The sequence below is a fragment of the Formica exsecta genome, unplaced genomic scaffold, assembly GCF_003651465.1.
Source record: "Formica exsecta isolate Colony F162 unplaced genomic scaffold, ASM365146v1 scaffold2, whole genome shotgun sequence".
Taxonomy (NCBI): Eukaryota; Metazoa; Arthropoda; class Insecta; order Hymenoptera; family Formicidae; genus Formica; species Formica exsecta.
Genome location: NW_021849297.1, coordinates 3163830 through 3185649, shown reverse-complemented (window position 1 = coordinate 3185649; position 21820 = coordinate 3163830). Strand labels below are relative to the sequence as shown.

Here is a 21820-nt window from a genome sequence, read left to right as displayed (position 1 = left end):
ACGCTCTTCAAAAGAATAAGCCACCAACCGTACGAATGGAGTTGATGGAGTTGGCAGCATTAATGAAAGTGGGCACTCGAGTTGTACGAGGAGCCGACTGGAAGTGGGGCGATCAGGATGGTCCCGTGGGTAGAGCGCTCTTCAAAAGAATAAGCCACCAACCGTACAACTCAGCGGAATGGAGTTGGCAGCATTAATGAAAGTGGGCACTCGAGTTGTACGAGGAGCCGACTGGAAGTGGGGCGATCAGGATGGTCCACCGCCTGGCGTGGGTAGAGTAATCAGTGAACTCGGCGGTGACGGATGGATAAGAGTTCAATGGGACAACGGTGCAACAAATTCATATCGCATGGGCAAGGAAGGTAAATACGATCTAAAATTAGCAGATCCGCCGACACCTCCTGATGACGACAGTGATGAAACCGATAGCGATGCTCCGCTTGACGCGAATAAAACGGAGAACACTGCAGGTTTTCGTGCAGAGGAACTACATCCAACCACTTGTCTCAAATCGGCATCTACGACTTTACTACAAATAATCTTACTTTCATGTGGTGTAGAAGCGGATAAAATACCCGCTACATCTATCAAGATACTTACTTCTACTCTGCACGGTATAATATCGACTGCAAATAAATCCAGCGAATCAACTACGCATGTTCAACTAGCGAGACAGCATCATGGAACTTGGGCTACCTTCAGTCTTTTAAGGGCGATCGCAAGGTCAACGAGATTATGCAAGTCTTTGAGCTCGCAGGCCTGGCTTGACCTTCTATTGAGCATCATTATTGACGAAAATAAGCCTTGTCTCGAGAAACAAATTATGATCACGAAATTACTGGCAGCCGTTCTACCCTCATGGGGGACGGAAACAGTCCCGAACGATATGACACAATTTTTGCAAAAGTCCTTCGAGATATTGGGTCAAGTGGCACTCACATGCGATATTACCTCCGGTTCCGAGCTTCATTCGAACAAGTGCCGTATGTCTTTAACCGCGTCATATAGTTCTACCGTAGCTGAGGAATTAATATGGTTAATTAGATTCTTGCATTCTCTCCCTGGTTGGAACGAGGCCATAAACAAATTTCTCTCCACAAAATTGACCTTAACGGTGGATCTCTGGAATGATAGTCCGTTGTTTCACATACAAATGAATGAGAACGGTGGCGAAAATGGTCTGTGTATTCAACGTACAATTATGGCGACTCTCATTATCATTGGTGGTTTGGATAATAGAATAAGAATCGGCGGTTTGGTGAATTCCGACGGTGAGATGGGTATGGTCTGCAAGTTTACGAAGCACTCGAAGATCGTTATGCAGCTGTGGAACGGCAACGGAACGCGAAAGATAGTTCCATTTCACACAGTGAAGCGAATTAATGATAAATTCCAGTTGGACAAAATGCCTTTAACGGAAACACTTATATCTATCTGGGCCAATTTATTTTCAGGCGCTACTTGCGGTATGGATAAACGACCCGGTGGTATGCCCGTTATCGCTGGCGTTGTCAACGCCTCGATATTGCGGAGCCAGCAGCAACAACTCGCAGCCTTGAATGCTGGTAAAGCAATGCTTGCTTATCAGTCGAAATTGCGGAAGATCTTGAAATATCCGTTGGCCAATGACATCAATGACGATGACAGACGCACCTCCACACTTTTGCAAGAAATGTTGTTGCGCGCTACGAAGCCGCAACCACTGAAACCGATATTTAAACGTAGAGAATTAGAGGAGGCCGCTCTGGCGGTCTCACAGTATTTGGTTTCTGAATTGAGACACACGCCTATTCAACGAACCGGCATGGCTTCGGATCCTACTACTCCTACATCCGATTGCTCATTAGTTTCCTTAACATCAAGCCAGAGGAAACATTGTAAAACCAACGCAGCAATGAGAAGAAGCTCCGCAGCGGCGCCTGCGACTCCTCTGGTAGCTCAGTTAGTCGAAATGGGTTTCCACAGGAAAAGCGTCGAATTGGCTATCAAAAGCATGAGCGTCGCCGAACAAGGCAGCGTAACGGCGGAAAACGTGGTAGGCTGGTTGTTAGAAAATCCGGACGCCGCCCTCAGCGACACGGAGACTTTATCCAGCCTGGATGGATTAACTGATGGTAGCGACGATTCAATTAGCGAGGATTTGGACGACTCTCCATCGGGACAAGAGGGTGGTGCTATGGGTGGTACACCGCCGACATACATGAAACGTTCGGACTTCCTATCAGTCGACGAGTACGCCATATACATACGTGATAATGTAGTTCCAGGTATGTTGGTACGCTGTTGCAAGAGCTATGAGGAAGTGGAATACGGCGATGTTGGTCAAGTAATGAAGATTGACATGGAAAACTTGCACGATTTGAACGCGCAAGTTGCGTGGCAACGCAAAGGCGTCATGTACTGGGTTCGTTTTATTCATATAGAACTGCTTGGCTATCCGCCATCCTTGCCAGGTCCACCGCCTGCGTTGAAGGTCGGCGATAAAGTTCGAGTCAAAGCATCGGTAACTGAGCCAAAGTATAATTGGGGATCTGTAAATCATCATTGTGTTGGAGTGGTCACAGCGATAACTAATAACGGCAAGAACGTATCCGTAGATTTTCCACAGCAACACGGTTGGACTGGTTGCGTCTCCGAGATGGAGAAAGTGCCGTCTTGTCATCATTCCGTGATCTGTAACTCATGCTGCCTGTCGCCTATTTCCGGTCCCAGATTCAAGTGCAAGTATTGCGATAATTATAATTTATGCGAGAATTGTTTCTATACCAAGCGATCACACCGACACGGTTTCAATAGGATTGCGGAACCAGGTTCGGCGGCTGTTTATGCCGGAAAACCAGGCAGATACCACAGGCAAGATCTATTAGAATTATATCTGATCGATGATTGGTCCAAGTGCATTAGAACCTTGAGCGTATCTTCACGGGAGAACTGGGCGACACGTCTGGTAGATGGATCTGGAAAATATTGGCAAAGTTGCGGATCGCAGGGGAAACACTGGATTCGTCTAGAGATGCTGTCCGGAATCCTGATATACTCATTAAAGATTATCGTCAATCCACAAGATAGTAGTTACATGCCCTCTGTAATAACAGTTAATGTAGGAGACTCCTTTACCAATTTAGTAGAATTAAGAACGATAACCATACGTTATTCAGACACTATTGTTACACTGCTTCAAGATATGAAGGAATATTATCCTTGTGTAGAAATAGCAATCAAACAATGTCGAAATGGTGGCATAGATTGCAAGATACACGGTTTGCGCATAATCGGCCGCCAGAATATGTTTGAGAATCAGCTGACGACTTCGGTCTCTTTTCTTGCATCCGATTGGGAAGTCTTGCAAGAACAAGTAGCGGTACAACGCAATATCGATGCAACTCCACCTCAAGAATCGGCTGTCTACGTCTGGGGTTTGAATGATAAGGATCAATTGGGAGGTCTAAAGGGATCTAAAATCAAGCTACCGGTGTACAGCGAAGTCCTATCAAAATTAAAACCTATCCATATAGCCGGAGGAAGTAAGACTCTCTTTATCGTCAGCCAAGAAGGCAAGTTGTACGCTTGCGGGGAAGGAACAAACGGCAGACTGGGTTTAGGAGACGATAACAACGTCTGTGAACCGAAATCCATACCTTTCTTAAGTCAATTTGTGATCAAAAAAGTGGCGGTGCACTCAGGTGGAAAACACGCACTAGCGCTTACTCAGGACGGTAAAGTATTCTCGTGGGGTGAAGGCGAGGATGGCAAATTGGGACACGGAAATAGCATATCGCTGGATAAACCGAAGCTTATCGAGACATTGAAATCGAAGAGGATCCGGGACATCGCTTGCGGATCGGGACATTCGGCGGCAATTGCGAGTAACGGCGAACTGTACACTTGGGGCTTAGGCGAGTATGGTAGATTAGGCCATGGAGATACTGTCACACAAACAAGACCAAAACTGGTGCAGGCTTTAGTTGGACATAGAGTAGTCCAAGTGGCCTGCGGTAGCAGGGATGCACAAACAATGGCTTTGACTACAGACGGTTGTGTATATTCCTGGGGCGATGGTGACTTTGGCAAACTTGGTCGTGGTGGAAGCGATGGCTGTTACACACCTTTAGTGGTAGAACGGTTGAATGGCTTGGGTGTCGTACAGGTGGAATGCGGCGCGCAATTTTCCCTCGCTTTGACGAAATACGGCGAAGTATGGACGTGGGGAAAAGGAGATTACTTCCGCTTGGGTCACGGTAACGATCATCACGTTCGAAAGCCCACGCTGGTTGAAGGTCTCCGAGGCAAGAAAATCGTTCATGTGGCCGTTGGTGCATTGCACTGTCTTGCGGTGACTGACACAGGTCAAGTGTACGCTTGGGGTGATAACGATCATGGACAACAAGGTAATGGCACGACGAGCGTCAATCGAAAACCGTCGTTGGTGCACGAGCTGGAGGATGCGAGAGTGAATAGAGTATCCTGTGGCTCGAGTCACAGCATAGCTTGGGTATTAGTCGATCAGCCAAGTAGTGGAAATCAAGAACCGGTTACCTTCTCAACAGTGAGAGATCCGTTAGGCCAGATGTGTCTAGGTCTGACTAACGCGCCGGAGCAAAACGGCACTGTCGCCACGAGTAGTAATGTCGGCGCCACCAGGCCATCGCTCGCCAGTATAATACTTTCGCTAGAGAGCAATGTTGCCAAACAACAAGCCTTACAGCATGTAATTAATGCTCTTCTCATTATGCAGGCACGGGCAGCGATAGTGACGGCTTTGCAGAGTCATTCAACCCTGAACGGCTGTGTGCCAATGAAGCACGCACCGATGATGCCAATAATGGATGTGATTCCACCGTCGGAGGTAACTATGATATCGAGTACCGAGCACACAGTTTATCAAAACGTTGGTGACATTGCACAAGGCGGAGGTGAAGCTCCGGCAAACGTCGCCGAAGCGGTCAATGTAGTAACCGCTAGTCCAAAAATGACTCCCGAGTCGGAAGATTATCCGTTAGCCATGTTAGCTATGTCTATGTCCAGTTCTGCTAGTTTATCTTCGCGCGCTTCAAGAATGTCGACAAGTGCGATGAGTGTTATAGCTGCTACTTTAACATCCAATGCACAGGTAGTAGGCGAGGATGGTGTCACGGCCTTCGGCTTGGATGAATTTACGTCGGCATTAACGGAAGATGATGCCAGAGTTCTAGTTGACTTGTTGAAACTGGCTGTAGCTAATAGAGTTTGCGCATCGGCCAAAGAAACGATATCGTCGGTACTGATCGCCCTAGGTAAGATCAATAGTTCTATCGGCAGTATGTTGCTGGAATTGTGTGTAACGGAATTGGAGGACACTGCGGCGAATAGCAACTGCGTCAACAATACGCCACAACCCGTAGTGCAGGAGACACCGCATCCTTATATAGATGACACAACATTGACGGGTCACGTAAAAATACCTGGCGCGGAGGCGCTTCGAGTGGAATTTGATCGGCAGTGCTCCACGGAGAAACGACACGATCCGCTCACAATAATGGACGGAAGTGGCAGAGTGGTGGCCGTTAGATCCGGCAGAGAATGGACTGAATGGGGACCAGAAATCAAGATCCAAGGTGATGAGTTGAAGTGGCGATTTTGTTCAGACGGATCTGTCAACGGTTGGGGCTGGAAATTCACAGTATATCCCATTCTAGCGAAAACGGCACCGTACGAGCTTGGATCCGATCGTGCGGTGCTGTCGCAGCCAACTATAGCTTTGGCCGAACATCTACTGATAGATAATAGTCTGATAAATTCCGACGGGAATGTCGCCTCTCGTCTGGCCACCGCTCTAGGCCAATGCAGTCAATTAAGTACTCTGTCCGCGCAGCAGAGGATGTGGGCGTTGAGAAAATTACAGGTGGTTTATACAAACGGACCAGGTATAAGACCTGAAGTGGCACTCTCGTCTCTACTTGGTTCCTTACCGCAAGCACTTTTACGACAGTATACATATGAAGATCCTCTGGTCAGAGGTGGCAAGCAATTAATGCACAGCGATTTTTTCAAGGTTCTCGTGGCGCTCGCATGCGATCTCGAATTGGACGGAATGCAGTTCTGTTCCGAGGTACACAAGTGGTCCTGGTTTCGCAGATATTGCCTCGCTGCGCGCGTGGCAAAGTCGCTCGTCGATCGCATTTCTTTACCGAAAGCGTTTTGTCACGAGGTCACAAAGCAACTGAACGAAATGGCAATGGATGGAGATACCGAATATACGAAGGATCACGAAAATCACAATATATTCAAACAGGGACACGATGAACAGTTACTACAATGGTTAAATCGTAGACCGGAGGACTGGACACTATCATGGGACGGTTCGGGCGCGATCTACGGATGGGGTCATAATCATAGAGGTCAACTAGGAGGTCTGGAGGGCCCGAAGGTCAAGCTACCTGCACCGTGCGAAAGTCTGTCCGCGCTCAGACCGATACAACTGGCTGGTGGTGAACAAACTCTGTTTGCCGTAACTGCCGATGGAAAAGTTTATTCGACGGGTAAGACGAAACTCTTAATTATAAGATCACTGTGTGACATATGTCGGATTTTAATTTACTATGTTTTGTAGGTTACGGAGCTGCGGGACGCCTTGGGATAGGAGGAACGGATTCCGTTATGATCCCAACGCTGTTGGAATCGATACAGCACGTGTTTATTAAAAAAGTGGCCGTCAGCTCGGGAGGAAAGCACTGTCTTGCTCTAAGTTCGGAGGGTCATGTATATTCCTGGGGTGAGGGCGACGATGGCAAACTGGGACACGGTAACAAGATGTCGTACGATCGGCCAAAATTGATCGAGGATCTACTCGGCGTAGAAATTTTAGATATAGCTTGTGGAGGTCATCATAGCGCCGCTATCACGAACGCTGGTTGGCTGTATACATGGGGGAAAGGTAAAAAGAACATGATTAAATGCAAGTAATGTACCAAAATGTTTTTGTATTTTTAATGATTTCTAAAGTATTCTCGTGGGGTGAAGGCGAGGATGGCAAATTGGGACACGGAAATAGCATATCGCTGGATAAACCGAAGCTTATCGAGACATTGAAATCGAAGAGGATCCGGGACATCGCTTGCGGATCGGGACATTCGGCGGCAATTGCGAGTAACGGCGAACTGTACACTTGGGGCTTAGGCGAGTATGGTAGATTAGGCCATGGAGATACTGTCACACAAACAAGACCAAAACTGGTGCAGGCTTTAGTTGGACATAGAGTAGTCCAAGTGGCCTGCGGTAGCAGGGATGCACAAACAATGGCTTTGACTACAGACGGTTGTGTATATTCCTGGGGCGATGGTGACTTTGGCAAACTTGGTCGTGGTGGAAGCGATGGCTGTTACACACCTTTAGTGGTAGAACGGTTGAATGGCTTGGGTGTCGTACAGGTGGAATGCGGCGCGCAATTTTCCCTCGCTTTGACGAAATACGGCGAAGTATGGACGTGGGGAAAAGGAGATTACTTCCGCTTGGGTCACGGTAACGATCATCACGTTCGAAAGCCCACGCTGGTTGAAGGTCTCCGAGGCAAGAAAATCGTTCATGTGGCCGTTGGTGCATTGCACTGTCTTGCGGTGACTGACACAGGTCAAGTGTACGCTTGGGGTGATAACGATCATGGACAACAAGGTAATGGCACGACGAGCGTCAATCGAAAACCGTCGTTGGTGCACGAGCTGGAGGATGCGAGAGTGAATAGAGTATCCTGTGGCTCGAGTCACAGCATAGCTTGGGTATTAGTTGATCAGCCAAGTAGTGGAAATCAAGAACCGGTTACCTTCTCAACAGTGAGAGATCCGTTAGGCCAGATGTGTCTAGGTCTGACTAACGCGCCGGAGCAAAACGGCACTGTCGCCACGAGTAGTAATGTCGGCGCTACCAGGCCATCGCTCGCCAGTATAATACTTTCGCTAGAGAGCAATGTTGCCAAACAACAAGCCTTACAGCATGTAATTAATGCTCTTCTCATTATGCAGGCACGGGCAGCGATAGTGACGGCTTTGCAGAGTCATTCAACCCTGAACGGCTGTGTGCCAATGAAGCACGCACCGATGATGCCAATAATGGATGTGATTCCACCGTCGGAGGTAACTATGATATCGAGTACCGAGCACACAGTTTATCAAAACGTTGGTGACATTGCACAAGGCGGAGGTGAAGCTCCGGCAAACGTCGCCGAAGCGGTCAATGTAGTAACCGCTAGTCCAAAAATGACTCCCGAGTCGGAAGATTATCCGTTAGCCATGTTAGCTATGTCTATGTCCAGTTCTGCTAGTTTATCTTCGCGCGCTTCAAGAATGTCGACAAGTGCGATGAGTGTTATAGCTGCTACTTTAACATCCAATGCACAGGTAGTAGGCGAGGATGGTGTCACGGCCTTCGGCTTGGATGAATTTACGTCGGCATTAACGGAAGATGATGCCAGAGTTCTAGTTGACTTGTTGAAACTGGCTGTAGCTAATAGAGTTTGCGCATCGGCCAAAGAAACGATATCGTCGGTACTGATCGCCCTAGGTAAGATCAATAGTTCTATCGGCAGTATGTTGCTGGAATTGTGTGTAACGGAATTGGAGGACACTGCGGCGAATAGCAACTGCGTCAACAATACGCCACAACCCGTAGTGCAGGAGACACCGCATCCTTATATAGATGACACAACATTGACGGGTCACGTAAAAATACCTGGCGCGGAGGCGCTTCGAGTGGAATTTGATCGGCAGTGCTCCACGGAGAAACGACACGATCCGCTCACAATAATGGACGGAAGTGGCAGAGTGGTGGCCGTTAGATCCGGCAGAGAATGGACTGAATGGGGACCAGAAATCAAGATCCAAGGTGATGAGTTGAAGTGGCGATTTTGTTCAGACGGATCTGTCAACGGTTGGGGCTGGAAATTCACAGTATATCCCATTCTAGCGAAAACGGCACCGTACGAGCTTGGATCCGATCGTGCGGTGCTGTCGCAGCCAACTATAGCTTTGGCCGAACATCTACTGATAGATAATAGTCTGATAAATTCCGACGGGAATGTCGCCTCTCGTCTGGCCACCGCTCTAGGCCAATGCAGTCAATTAAGTACTCTGTCCGCGCAGCAGAGGATGTGGGCGTTGAGAAAATTACAGGTGGTTTATACAAACGGACCAGGTATAAGACCTGAAGTGGCACTCTCGTCTCTACTTGGTTCCTTACCGCAAGCACTTTTACGACAGTATACATATGAAGATCCTCTGGTCAGAGGTGGCAAGCAATTAATGCACAGCGATTTTTTCAAGGTTCTCGTGGCGCTCGCATGCGATCTCGAATTGGACGGAATGCAGTTCTGTTCCGAGGTACACAAGTGGTCCTGGTTTCGCAGATATTGCCTCGCTGCGCGCGTGGCAAAGTCGCTCGTCGATCGCATTTCTTTACCGAAAGCGTTTTGTCACGAGGTCACAAAGCAACTGAACGAAATGGCAATGGATGGAGATACCGAATATACGAAGGATCACGAAAATCACAATATATTCAAACAGGGACACGATGAACAGTTACTACAATGGTTAAATCGTAGACCGGAGGACTGGACACTATCATGGGACGGTTCGGGCGCGATCTACGGATGGGGTCATAATCATAGAGGTCAACTAGGAGGTCTGGAGGGCCCGAAGGTCAAGCTACCTGCACCGTGCGAAAGTCTGTCCGCGCTCAGACCGATACAACTGGCTGGTGGTGAACAAACTCTGTTTGCCGTAACTGCCGATGGAAAAGTTTATTCGACGGGTAAGACGAAACTCTTAATTATAAGATCACTGTGTGACATATGTCGGATTTTAATTTACTATGTTTTGTAGGTTACGGAGCTGCGGGACGCCTTGGGATAGGAGGAACGGATTCCGTTATGATCCCAACGCTGTTGGAATCGATACAGCACGTGTTTATTAAAAAAGTGGCCGTCAGCTCGGGAGGAAAGCACTGTCTTGCTCTAAGTTCGGAGGGTCATGTATATTCCTGGGGTGAGGGCGACGATGGCAAACTGGGACACGGTAACAAGATGTCGTACGATCGGCCAAAATTGATCGAGGATCTACTCGGCGTAGAAATTTTAGATATAGCTTGTGGAGGTCATCATAGCGCCGCTATCACGAACGCTGGTTGGCTGTATACATGGGGGAAAGGTAAAAAGAACATGATTAAATGCAAGTAATGTACCAAAATGTTTTTGTATTTTTAATGATTTCGAGATTATTATATCTGCGCATACCATATATCGAATATCTGACTTTACACGTTTAAAGTTACTGAAAATGTAGATATGTTGTCTTATATCACGCTAAAAGGAATAACTGATTGTGCAGGACGGTACGGACGTCTCGGACACGGTGACAGCGATGATCAATTACGACCGAAGGTAGTCGAAGCTTTACAAGACTACAAAGTAATCGACGTGGCTTGCGGAAGCGGTGACGCGCAGACGCTCTGCGTAACCGATGACGATAATGTGTGGAGTTGGGGCGACGGAGATTACGGGAAATTAGGTAGAGGCGGCAGCGATGGATGTAAAGTTCCATTAAAGATTGATTCCTTAGCTGGGCTCGGCGTAATTAAAGTCGAGTGCGGTAGTCAATTTTCAGTCGCTTTAACGAGATCCGGAGCTGTATATACTTGGTAATAACAATATATAGCATTTATTTTTTTTTTACATGTTTCATACAATACGATCATTATGTCCTTTCCTTAATTTATTTTTACATTTTTTATTTCCTCTTTATCCTCTTATTTATGTGCAGGGGTAAAGGTGACTATCATCGTTTAGGCCACGGCACGGACGATCATGTGCGTAGACCGCGTAAAGTAGCCGCGTTGCAGGGAAAGAAGATTATTTCGATAGCGACGGGCTCGTTGCATTGCGTAGCGTGCTCCGACAAAGGAGAGGTCTTCACCTGGGGCGACAACGACGAGGGTCAACTCGGCGACGGCACCACGAGCGCGCTTCATAGGCCGAGATTGGTACACGCGTTGCAAGGCAAGAAAATTACGAGAGTCGCTTGCGGTAGCGCACATACTCTAGCTTGGAGCACCGCGAAGGCTACGCAAAGCAGAATGCCGGCATCCACGCCCATGGAGTATGATCTAGTTAAAGATCTATCGTACTCCGTACTGCGCAATAGACTAGTATTACTACATCATTTCGCGGAACTCTTGTGCCCTGCTTTGGCTATGTTTCCGATCACCGGTCATGTTGGACTGAGTAAGCTAGCCCCTATGCTGGTATACAGTATAAAGGAAGCGACATTCCGCAAGGTCATTCAAGCCACGATGGTTAGAGACCGTCAGCACGGACCTGTGATCGAATTAAACAGAATACAAGTGAAAAGGGCTAGAGCAAAGGGTGGATTAGCTGGACCGGACGGTATCAAGTCTGTTTTCGGCCAAATGGTGTCGAAGATGTCTCTCCTGACGCAAGATGTATTATTCCTACCTCACAGAGTTTGGAAAGTAAAGTTCGTCGGTATGTATTCTGTTTATATAATCGTTAGGTCTTATTACAAAGTATACACGATAGGATATGCGAAATCGTTAATCGCGTTCGTATTATTTTATTTAGGAGAAAGCGTCGACGATTGTGGCGGTGGTTATAGTGAGAGTATAGCAGAGATGTGTGATGAATTGCAAAATGGCTCCTTGCCACTATTTATACCTACGCCAAACGGTCGCGAGGACAACGGCACGAACCGAGACTGTTTCTTATTGAACCCCATGGCGGACTCCCAATTGCATATGAACATGTTTCAATTCTTAGGCATTCTAATGGGCATTGCTATACGAACGGGCAGTCCGCTGAGTTTAAATCTAGCCGAACCAGTTTGGAAGCAACTTGCTGGTATACCTCTAACACCCGCGGATCTGACGGAAGTCGATAGGGATTACGTTCCTGGCTTACTTTGTATTAGGGATATGGATCCCGACGAAAAAGTCTTTCAGAGTTTAGAAATGCCATTTTCTACCCCCTCCGCTGCAGGACACGATGTGGCATTATCTAACAGGTATTATATTTCCAAATTTTTTACTGTTATTTTTTTTATANTTGCATAATTATTATAATATAAAATATATTCAATCTATGTTGCTTCAGAATTCAAACCTATACTACAAAATAATATTTGATATATGAAAATACAATTTATGTTTGTATATTTAATAATATACAAACTTGAAATAAAAAGATTTGTGTGATAGATAATAAACTATTTCTATAATTAAACTCTTTAAATTTTCAGATATCTTAAGATAACACCAGAAAATAGACATGAGTATGTAAGATTGGCACTAGATTATAGGCTACATGAATTTGATGCTCAAGTAGCAGCTGTGCGAGAAGGATTGTCGAAAGTCGTTCCTGTGCCCCTATTGGCACTATTTAGCGGTGCTGAACTTGAAACGATGGTTTGCGGTAGTCCAGATATACCGTTGAATCTATTGAAATCTGTAGCGACGTATAAAGGTAGATACTCTATTTCAATGCTTATATCATATCAAGGTACTTATGATACTAATTTTTGACATAAGAAATGAAAGCATTAAACAGATGGTTTCAAAAATTTATCCCAATTCTTTCTCCTACAATACTTTTTCATCATAATTAGCCCATTAAAATTTTTTATATACATATGATTCTTTTTTATATGATTTATTTATTATGGTTTCTAATTTTTAAAAATCGTCTTTGCAGGTATTGAAGTGACCGCACCGCTTGTTCAATGGTTTTGGGAAGTTATGGACGAATTCTCCAATCAAGAACGATCGCTTTTTCTTCGTTTTGTTTGGGGCAGAACACGTTTACCACGCACAATCGCAGATTTTAGAGGCAGAGACTTTGTTTTACAAGTAAAAAACTACAATTTTTATTTTATATCGAGTATCACTGTATGCACACTCTTTTATTGATTGTTCTTTTCTTAGGTAATGGACAAGTACAACCCACCGGACCAGTTTCTTCCTGAAAGCTATACCTGTTTTTTCCTTTTGAAAATGCCGAGATATTCGTGTAAAGCAGTTTTACGACAAAAACTGAAATATGCGATACATTTTTGCAAAAGCATCGACACCGACGAATACGCTCGAGTGCAAGCTGCAACTAATTCAGACACTGAAGATACAGATAGTTTAGCGAGCGAAGAGCACACTTCGCTGTAAGTCATTCGCTAAATGAAACGTGTTATTTGTGTTTGAAGTGGCATTTTGTTGACTTCTTTACAGATGTGTTCACGGGGAGATTCTCTAAAAAAAATCCTATTTTTCTTACACGACATATTTATCACACTGTACTTAATATATGTATCGCTTTTGTAGCATATCTAGTTTAATGTATAGTAGACGATAATAAGAAAACGTAAATAAAATAATAAACCACTAAGAATAAGTCTATCAGACTTCTCTTAGTCGATAAAATATCCTTTATTTTGTAGATAAATATATCGAATTTACAATTAATTAGTTTTTATTAATTATTGCCGATACTTTTCATTAGTTTCACCTTTAATTATAGAAATAGTTCTTCTTTAATAAATAATTTAAATAATATAATAAATAATCATTATATATATGTATTTCGAAATACATTTTAGAAAGAATATATTACAGTTTACAAAGTCCAAAATTACCAAAGCATTTTTATATATTTTATCATAATTTTTAAATGACTGCATGTTGTATATTAAAATAATTAATATGTAGCGAGAATAGCCACCAGATTTGTTATTTTTAATAAATAATTAAACTGCAGATAAGAAGTATTGCAATATCATCAGTTCTTTTACACATTTATTGAATTCCTTGTTGATAAAAAGACATACAAATTGCTTGCATATGTATTTATATATATATCTATACACAACATACACACATATATTTGAGCACAGAATATCAAAATTGAAATATTTTGATGCAATATATAGATCGAAAGGATATTGTTTCACTTGTTTTATATAGTATATAATCTAACAATAAATAGAAAGTATATAAGACAGAATATGTCACGTGAGATTCTTGAAAAAATACCAACAATGACAAACACTTCCCACAGAATTTAGAATTGGCAATAAAGAAAATTATTCTAACACCGAGATTATTTTGAGTGCGAGTTTGTGTAAGGCGGGTAAATAGATAGATGTATAAACAGAGCGATAATACATAAATAGTTTTATCTGGAAATGATAAAAACTAATTTTATGATGAAATTACCGTTCCTTTACCTCTTATTATCATTAGCATGAAGAAATAGATATTTTTAATGTACAATAAAGTATACCAATACTTGCACCATACACATACAAGTTAGAAAGAAAAATAATATGGATAACAGATTGAGTATAATCACACAACTATATAGCGTCTTAAATCTCCTGTTAAGTGTTGCTTTTTCTTTATCATGCGAACACATTGGGTAATGTTTTGTCGCTTCGCAATTGACGTCGTTTGTAATCTCTTTTCCACTATACGGAAACAAGGATTTTTTTAAATCAAACATGCATTTCACCGCGAACGCGAGCTGATATCGCGCGCGAAAGAGAAATTGACGTTGAAAAATGTGACGAGAAGTTTCTTGATAACATGTATATGTTATAAACAGTATAATTTTGAAGATAAATCACAATTAGAGCAATAAAGCCGCGCGATCTTGACTGAGAGAACTACAGTCCAGTTTGTGTCAATATCTTGCAGTCATACACAAGCTGATTCTGTGAAGCATAGAAAATGCTTCGTCTAGTGACAAACAAGGTATATATCTATATTTTATTTCGTCGAATCTGATACGTTCAGCAAATACATTATGAAGTTAATAATTTTATTTATACTTTTGCAAAAGGATAAAATCGCACATAAGATATTCTCCTTCTTTTAGTTATCTAAATGGAGTTTCAGAAATAACCGAACAATCACTACATACAATGGAAAAAACATGACAAAGAAGATTAACATACCCAGTAATGCAGATGTTGTAATAATAGGTAACTAAATTTGTATCCTTGGAAAAGTACAAAAAAGGACTATATTATTTGGATAAAAATTGGATCTATATTATGCACATATTAATTAAAATTAACTGAGATTTAGCGGTATCTTTTCATATATAAAACCTTCAGAAAACGTGAAAAATTTCAAAAAAAATCCTATTTTTCTTACACGACATATTTATCACACTGTACTTAATATATGTATCGCTTTTGTAGCATATCTAGTTTAATGTATAGTAGACGATAATAAGAAAACGTAAATAAAATAATAAACCACTAAGAATAAGTCTATCAGACTTCTCTTAGTCGATAAAATATCCTTTATTTTGTAGATAAATATATCGAATTTACAATTAATTAGTTTTTATTAATTATTGAAAAAACATGACAAAGAAGATTGACATACCCAGTAATGCAGATGTTGTAATAATAGGTAACTAAATTTGTATCCTTGGAAAAGTACAAAAAAGGACTATATTATTTGGATAAAAATTGGATCTATATTATGCACATATTAATTAAAATTAACTGAGATTTAGCGGTATCTTTTCATATATAAAACCTTCAGAAAACGTGAAAAATTTCAGCTGAACAAGTTAATTTTAATTAATGGTTTTGGACATAGATATATATATTCATACAATGTGATATATACAAGAATTCTTACAATAGGTGGTGGCAGCGCTGGTTGCAATGCGCTTTATCAATTAGGAAAACGCGGTATCAATGCTATACTCTTGGATAAATCTAAACTTATATCTGGCACAACATGGCATACAGCAGGTCTCGTATGGTGTTTACGCGGAGTATGCGATATAGAAATGGAGTTGCTAAAAGCTTCGAGATTGCTTTATGCATCCTTGCAAGAAGAAACGGATATAAATCCAGGATGGATAAATAACGGTGGACTTCTTATCGCGAAATCTCCCGTGAGTCTAAATATCTTGGCATTTTCTCAGACGCGCGGTTGATGTCTTTATCCGCATTTTTTTGAAGGATAAATATTATATTGCATTTCACAGGAGCGAGTGGCCGAATACGAAAGATTAATTACTAGTTGTAAGAATTTTGATATTGATGCATATATAATTGATCCAGCCGAAACGAAGAAAAAGTTTCCCTTGATAGACGAGAATGCATTTCTAGCTGCGATACATTCTCCAGCAGATGGTACTATAGATCCTGCCATGTTAGTAAATGCATTGACAAAGTCAGCAGAAAAAAACGGTTGCAAGGTAATATCATTCATTTTTCTCTTTCATATCATAATCAGCCTACATAAATATTACTCAATTGAATATTTATAATTCACAATAGCATGATAAATCTTTGTATCTGTATTCAAAAAATAACAAATTACTGAATCTAAGGTGAAGTTTTGCTGCTAATTACGTTTGCAAAAAATTGATCTGATTGAATATAATTCTTCAAGGTTATCGAGGATTGTCCAGTGACTAAAATTCTCACAGAGAATAACGATGGCCATAAAATCGTTCATGGAGTAGAAACGCCTTACGGTATTATAAAAACTAATGTCGTATTAAACGCTGCTGGAGCATGGTCAGGAACGATAGCACGAATGGTAGGACTGGATATTCCATTAATACCGATGAAACACGCATACATCGTCACTGAGCCGATGAACGTACAAGGATTGCCAAACATCCGAGATCCCGATCGTAATATCTACTTTCGAGTGCAAGGTGGAACTATGAGCATCGGAGGTTACGAATCAAATCCTATCATATTAAAATCTGTAAGTTATATATATACATGTTACATGCAAAGATTTAAATGCTGTTATAGAAAAAATATTTGCGATACACAATATGAGTTCTCTTGATTAATTTTCAAACAATACGTACTATATAAAGGCACCAGAAGACTTCTCCTTTAGTTTGTACGAGCTGAATTGGGATGTATTCAATACACATGTAGAAGCGATGAACCAATTGATACCCGTTTTGGCAACCACAGGAATAAGAACGACAGTGTGCGGTCCAGAAAGTTTCACTCCTGACCATAGACCTATCATGGGTACAAAATTTTATCATTAATTTATAATCGATGTTTACATTCATTAACATTATATGCACATTAAGTCTAAAATACAACAATATCTCTAAAAGGTGAAGACCCACGCTGCACAGGTTTTTATTACTCCTGTGGATATAATAGCGCTGGGATGATGTTCGGAGGTGGTTGTGGAGAACAAGCAGCATTATGGATAATTAACGGACGACCAGACAAATACATGTTCAATCACGATATTAGGCGGTAAAAGTTCATTTTCAAGTTAGAGATATCAAATTTCTTAAATAATATGATGTAACATCACATTTATGTAACAATTTAACTTTTAAAAGTACTGATAATTCTTTTTTTTTACACATATTGATATAAAATGTAATATATATCAGCAACATAAATATTATTCTATTTAAATGCTGTTATAGAAAAAATATTTGCGATACACAATATGAGTTCTCTTGATTAATTTTCAAACAATACGTACTATATAAAGGCACCAGAAGACTTCTCCTTTAGTTTGTACGAGCTGAATTGGGATGTATTCAATACACATGTAGAAGCGATGAACCAATTGATACCCGTTTTGGCAACCACAGGAATAAGAACGACAGTGTGCGGTCCAGAAAGTTTCACTCCTGACCATAGACCTATCATGGGTACAAAATTTTATCATTAATTTATAATCGATGTTTACATTCATTAACATTATATGCACATTAAGTCTAAAATACAACAATATCTCTAAAAGGTGAAGACCCACGCTGCACAGGTTTTTATTACTCCTGTGGATATAATAGCGCTGGGATGATGTTCGGAGGTGGTTGTGGAGAACAAGCAGCATTATGGATAATTAACGGACGACCAGACAAATACATGTTCAATCACGATATTAGGCGGTAAAAGTTCATTTTCAAGTTAGAGATATCAAATTTCTTAAATAATATGGTGTAACATCACATTTACGTAACAATTTAACTTTTAAAAGTACTGATAATTCTTTTTTTTTCACACATATTGATATAAAATGTAATATATATCAGCAACATAAATATTATTCTATTCATATTTACAATTTATTACATTTTTTACATTATTATATTTTCTTCCTCTTTCCAGATTTATACCAGAACAAAGAAAGAACTTAGTTTGGATTAATGAGCGAAGTCATGAAGCTTATGCAAAAAATTATGAGATTATGTTTCCACACGACGAACGTTTAAGTGGCAGAAATTTAAAGACAGATCCTTTTCATAATGTGAGTTATGCTTTACACAAATATTCAAACTTTGTCAACATTTTTCGCTTAGATTATCCATTTTCATGTTTCTTTTATTTATCAATAATGTGTTACTGTTCATCTTTTATATATGATAGTTACTCATCAATGAAGGCGCCGTCATGGAAGAACGGCAAGGATGGGAACGTCCAGGATGGTTCTTGCTAAATAATAAAACAGCCACAGCTTTACGTTATGATTATGATGGCTATTATGATACGCCTAAAAATACGAATGATATATATGCCGATATATTAAAAACGGAACGTACATTCCAATTTCCATCACACGATAATATCGTAAATCTAACTTTTTAATTTGGAATAGGATCGTGTTAAAAATTATTTTTCAGCAAATATGTTAAATTTAAAACATTTTTTTATATATCTATTATAGATACGGGAGGAAGCGCTTTCATGCAGAAATAACGTTGCCTTATTTAACATGTCGTACTTCGGGAAATTTTACATATGCGGCCCAGAAGCAAGAGAGGCAGTAGATTATATATTTACATCTCAAGTAGATCGAGAAATCAACAAGACTGTTTACACTTGTATGTTAAATGGAAACGGAGGTGTGGAAGGTGATTGCACGGTCACTGGTCTAGAATCTGGCTTAGGTGGTATAGTTGATCCCATATTTAAAGGAAAAGCATTTTACATCGGTACAGCTATATACATTTACATTTTATCAAATGTGTACATATTTTATCTCGCAATCCAACATTATTAACTCCTTTATTTCTGATTTTAGTGAGTGGAGGCATGTCATCGTATCATACCTGGGCACATATCAATAAAGTAGTCAGAGAAAAAGATTTCAGCGTCTCTGTGCATAATGTCACAGAACAGATAGGAATTTTATCAGTTCAAGGTCCTAACAGGTATTCAAATGAAATGCGAATACGAATATATGTACAAATTATGACAAAAATGTATGACAACATCATATATCTCACACTATTCATTCAGTATATTTTTATTGCAGCCGTCAAGTTCTTCAAATATTAGTTGAGGATGATCTCTCGAACAAATCATTTCCATATAGCACTTCAAAATTAGTACGAATAAATGGTGAACTAGTGCACATGTTTAGACTAAGTTTTGTGGGTGAACTTGGCTTTGAATTACATATTCCAAGAAGTTCGTGTGAAAAGGTTTATAAAGCTTTAATGGAATATAGTAAGAAATATGATATGAAATTAGCCGGTTATAGAGCACTCTACAGTTTAAGTTGTGAAAAAGGTACGCAGCAGTTCAATATTTTTGTATCATTTAAATCTATATGCTGTGTTGGGACTATGTATTAATTTGCCTATCAGGGAATCATCTTTGGGGTGCAGACTTAAGATTGGATGACAATCCAATAGAAGCAGCTTTAGAAACTGTCTGTCGCAAGAATGGCAAGTATTTAGGTAAAGCATCTGTCAAACGATGTCGTGAAAATGGAGTAAAAAAGAGACTGGTGCATTTACACATAAATGAGTAAGTATATCACTTTGCAATATATTTGTTTTTTTCTAATACTGCTGGTTAATCAATATTTCGAATGCATATTATTCATGGATAAATATTCGTTTAATTTAGTGATATACCACTGTGGGGTATGGAAAATGTATATAGAAATGATCAATTAGTTGGTTATCTAAGAAGAGCTGAACATGGATATACTTTTAAAAGCAGTATTGGACAAGCGTAAGTAAATGAGATAAATAATAGAAATAAATATGAATAATTTATATATTTATACATTTACTTTTTTTATCCAGATATATCACAGCACCAAATGGACAAAATATTACAAAGGAATTTTTAGAAACGGGTACTTACCAGATTGAAGCGATGAGAAAAAGGTATCCTGCAAGAATGTATCTTAAAAGTCCATTCGATCCACATAATAAGAGAATATTAGGTATATATACAATATAAAAATACTTTTTGGCAGCATTATTTTTTGTGAATTTAAAACATCTGTAAAAAGCATATATATGTATATTTTAATCATTACACTTAATATTTTGTGCAAATAGATTATATTTATTTAAGGAATTAATATATAAATTACTTATGTCATTACAATAAATAATAAAAATTATTCAAATACTCACAAATTTATCCCGCTAATGGGTTAGCATGTATGGTTATATTGTTTATCCTGATTTCTGCAAGTGGTTTGAAATTCTTAGGATTTACTGGTAATTTTTCCAATTGTTCCAAAGTCTCCAAACCATCAATCACTCTGTAATAAATAAAAACTTGATAAAAGAATTACAATTTTATTTGTTATAAAGTAAAAATAAACGTAAACTCACTTTCCAAATAAAGTATATTTTAAGTCCAAATGTGACTGCGGTGCGTAAGTTATGAAAAATTGACTCCCATTTGTATTAGGACCATTGTTAGCCATAGAGATAAGACCTCTCGTATTATGCTTCAGCTCCTCTTTGAATTCGTCTTCAAATTTACGATTCCATATAGAGGTTCCACCTTTACCTGTATTGGTAGGATCTCCAGTTTGGACAATGAAGCCTTTTATGTTCCGATGGAACAAGCAATTGTCATAATATCCATTAGCGCAGAGTGCAAGAAAATTCTATATGAAACAAAAATGTTAACGCTTGTATGCGAAATGGTCAAGAATGAATATTGTAGGTTATACATTGCTAATAAGTAATGTTACGAGATTGTATATACGTATTGATACGCGATAATATGTGTACATTGATCAATACCTCACATGTTTTCGGGCACATCTCGCAAAATAATTCTATTTTAATATCACCGACGTCCGTATGCAATGTAACGCTCTAAAAAAAACATAACATTTATATTATTCAAACTGTATGCACAAAAGTGTACACAATATGTATTACGGATAATTTATATTACATACCATCTTTGATACTCTCACTTTTCAGTATAAATTGCACACTAAGAAAATCAAAATTATTTTAAAGTGAAACGGCTGTATCTTTGACAGCAGATAAATGACTTTTTAATAGTTCCTTAAAACAATGGTTCTCACGCTATGAGCTGATAACCTTGAAGGACGATTAAAGAGAAAGTGTAGAAAGTGCAGTTGAAAGACCTGCGATGCGCGAAATTATTTCGGAGTCAAATAATGTCTTTAATGAGACTCGACGAACTCACGATGCAATTTATGTATTAAAAAAAATATATATACATACAAACAAAAACATTGTTTTTTTACTGACGTTAAAGAAATATCAATAAATTAATCGGCGAATCGTGAAATTTCGTTTCGAAAGAATCGTGAACTTGACTCCGTTGGTAGGAATGAAAGGAATTTCCGAAGCAGCGCCACGAGCGGCCATGAATGCGTACTATTTGCGTGCGTTCACTCTCTTGTCGCACGCACATCGGATACAAGTTGAACGGAATTAAAGAGAGAATTCCGCTCGATACTTCCGTGAATAGTAATCTGCGCACATCGTCGAGGATAGCGTCGCCAATATCGTGTCGAATTTGCGATCGCGCGAGCC

The 21820-nt window shown here is 40.3% G+C and overlaps 4 protein-coding genes across 4 annotated transcripts in view; 2 read left to right on the top strand and 2 right to left on the bottom strand.

The window, feature by feature from the left end:
- The window catches only part of LOC115234380 (E3 ubiquitin-protein ligase HERC2), a 22715-nt gene extending 9227 nt beyond the window's left edge, over positions 1-13488 (top strand). The window contains exons 6-13 of the mRNA XM_029805420.1: positions 138-6518; positions 6590-6913; positions 10353-10662; positions 10785-11506; positions 11603-12041; positions 12276-12499; positions 12728-12882; positions 12958-13488. Of these exons, the coding sequence (XP_029661280.1) occupies positions 138-6518; positions 6590-6913; positions 10353-10662; positions 10785-11506; positions 11603-12041; positions 12276-12499; positions 12728-12882; positions 12958-13191 (8789 nt within the window). The 3' untranslated portion in view covers positions 13192-13488. The remainder of the gene's footprint in view (positions 1-137; positions 6519-6589; positions 6914-10352; positions 10663-10784; positions 11507-11602; positions 12042-12275; positions 12500-12727; positions 12883-12957) is intronic.
- LOC115234374 (xaa-Pro aminopeptidase 3-like) overlaps positions 1-16970 on the bottom strand; it is a 33910-nt gene extending 16940 nt beyond the window's left edge. The window contains exon 1 of the mRNA XM_029805413.1: positions 16877-16970. The gene's annotated coding sequence lies outside the window, so the exon portion shown is untranslated. The remainder of the gene's footprint in view (positions 1-16876) is intronic.
- LOC115234381 (sarcosine dehydrogenase, mitochondrial) lies at positions 13299-20504 on the top strand. Its single transcript, XM_029805421.1, has 15 exons — positions 13299-14775; positions 14900-15005; positions 15684-15940; positions 16034-16246; positions 16444-16767; positions 16886-17048; positions 17141-17288; positions 18159-18297; positions 18417-18617; positions 18715-18982; positions 19072-19201; positions 19306-19562; positions 19640-19802; positions 19905-20012; positions 20087-20504. The coding sequence occupies exons 1-15, from the start codon at positions 14752-14754 to the stop codon at positions 20244-20246; spliced, it is 2661 nt and encodes an 886-aa protein (XP_029661281.1). The 5' UTR covers positions 13299-14751; the 3' UTR covers positions 20247-20504.
- LOC115234379 (peptidyl-prolyl cis-trans isomerase-like 3) lies at positions 20149-21814 on the bottom strand. Its single transcript, XM_029805419.1, has 5 exons — positions 21211-21814; positions 21050-21124; positions 20630-20910; positions 20426-20556; positions 20149-20288 (listed from the first exon to the last, which is right to left on the bottom strand). The coding sequence occupies exons 1-4, from the start codon at positions 21211-21213 to the stop codon at positions 20430-20432; spliced, it is 486 nt and encodes a 161-aa protein (XP_029661279.1). The 5' UTR covers positions 21214-21814; the 3' UTR covers positions 20149-20288; positions 20426-20429.
- Between the last annotated feature and the right edge of the window lie 6 nt (positions 21815-21820).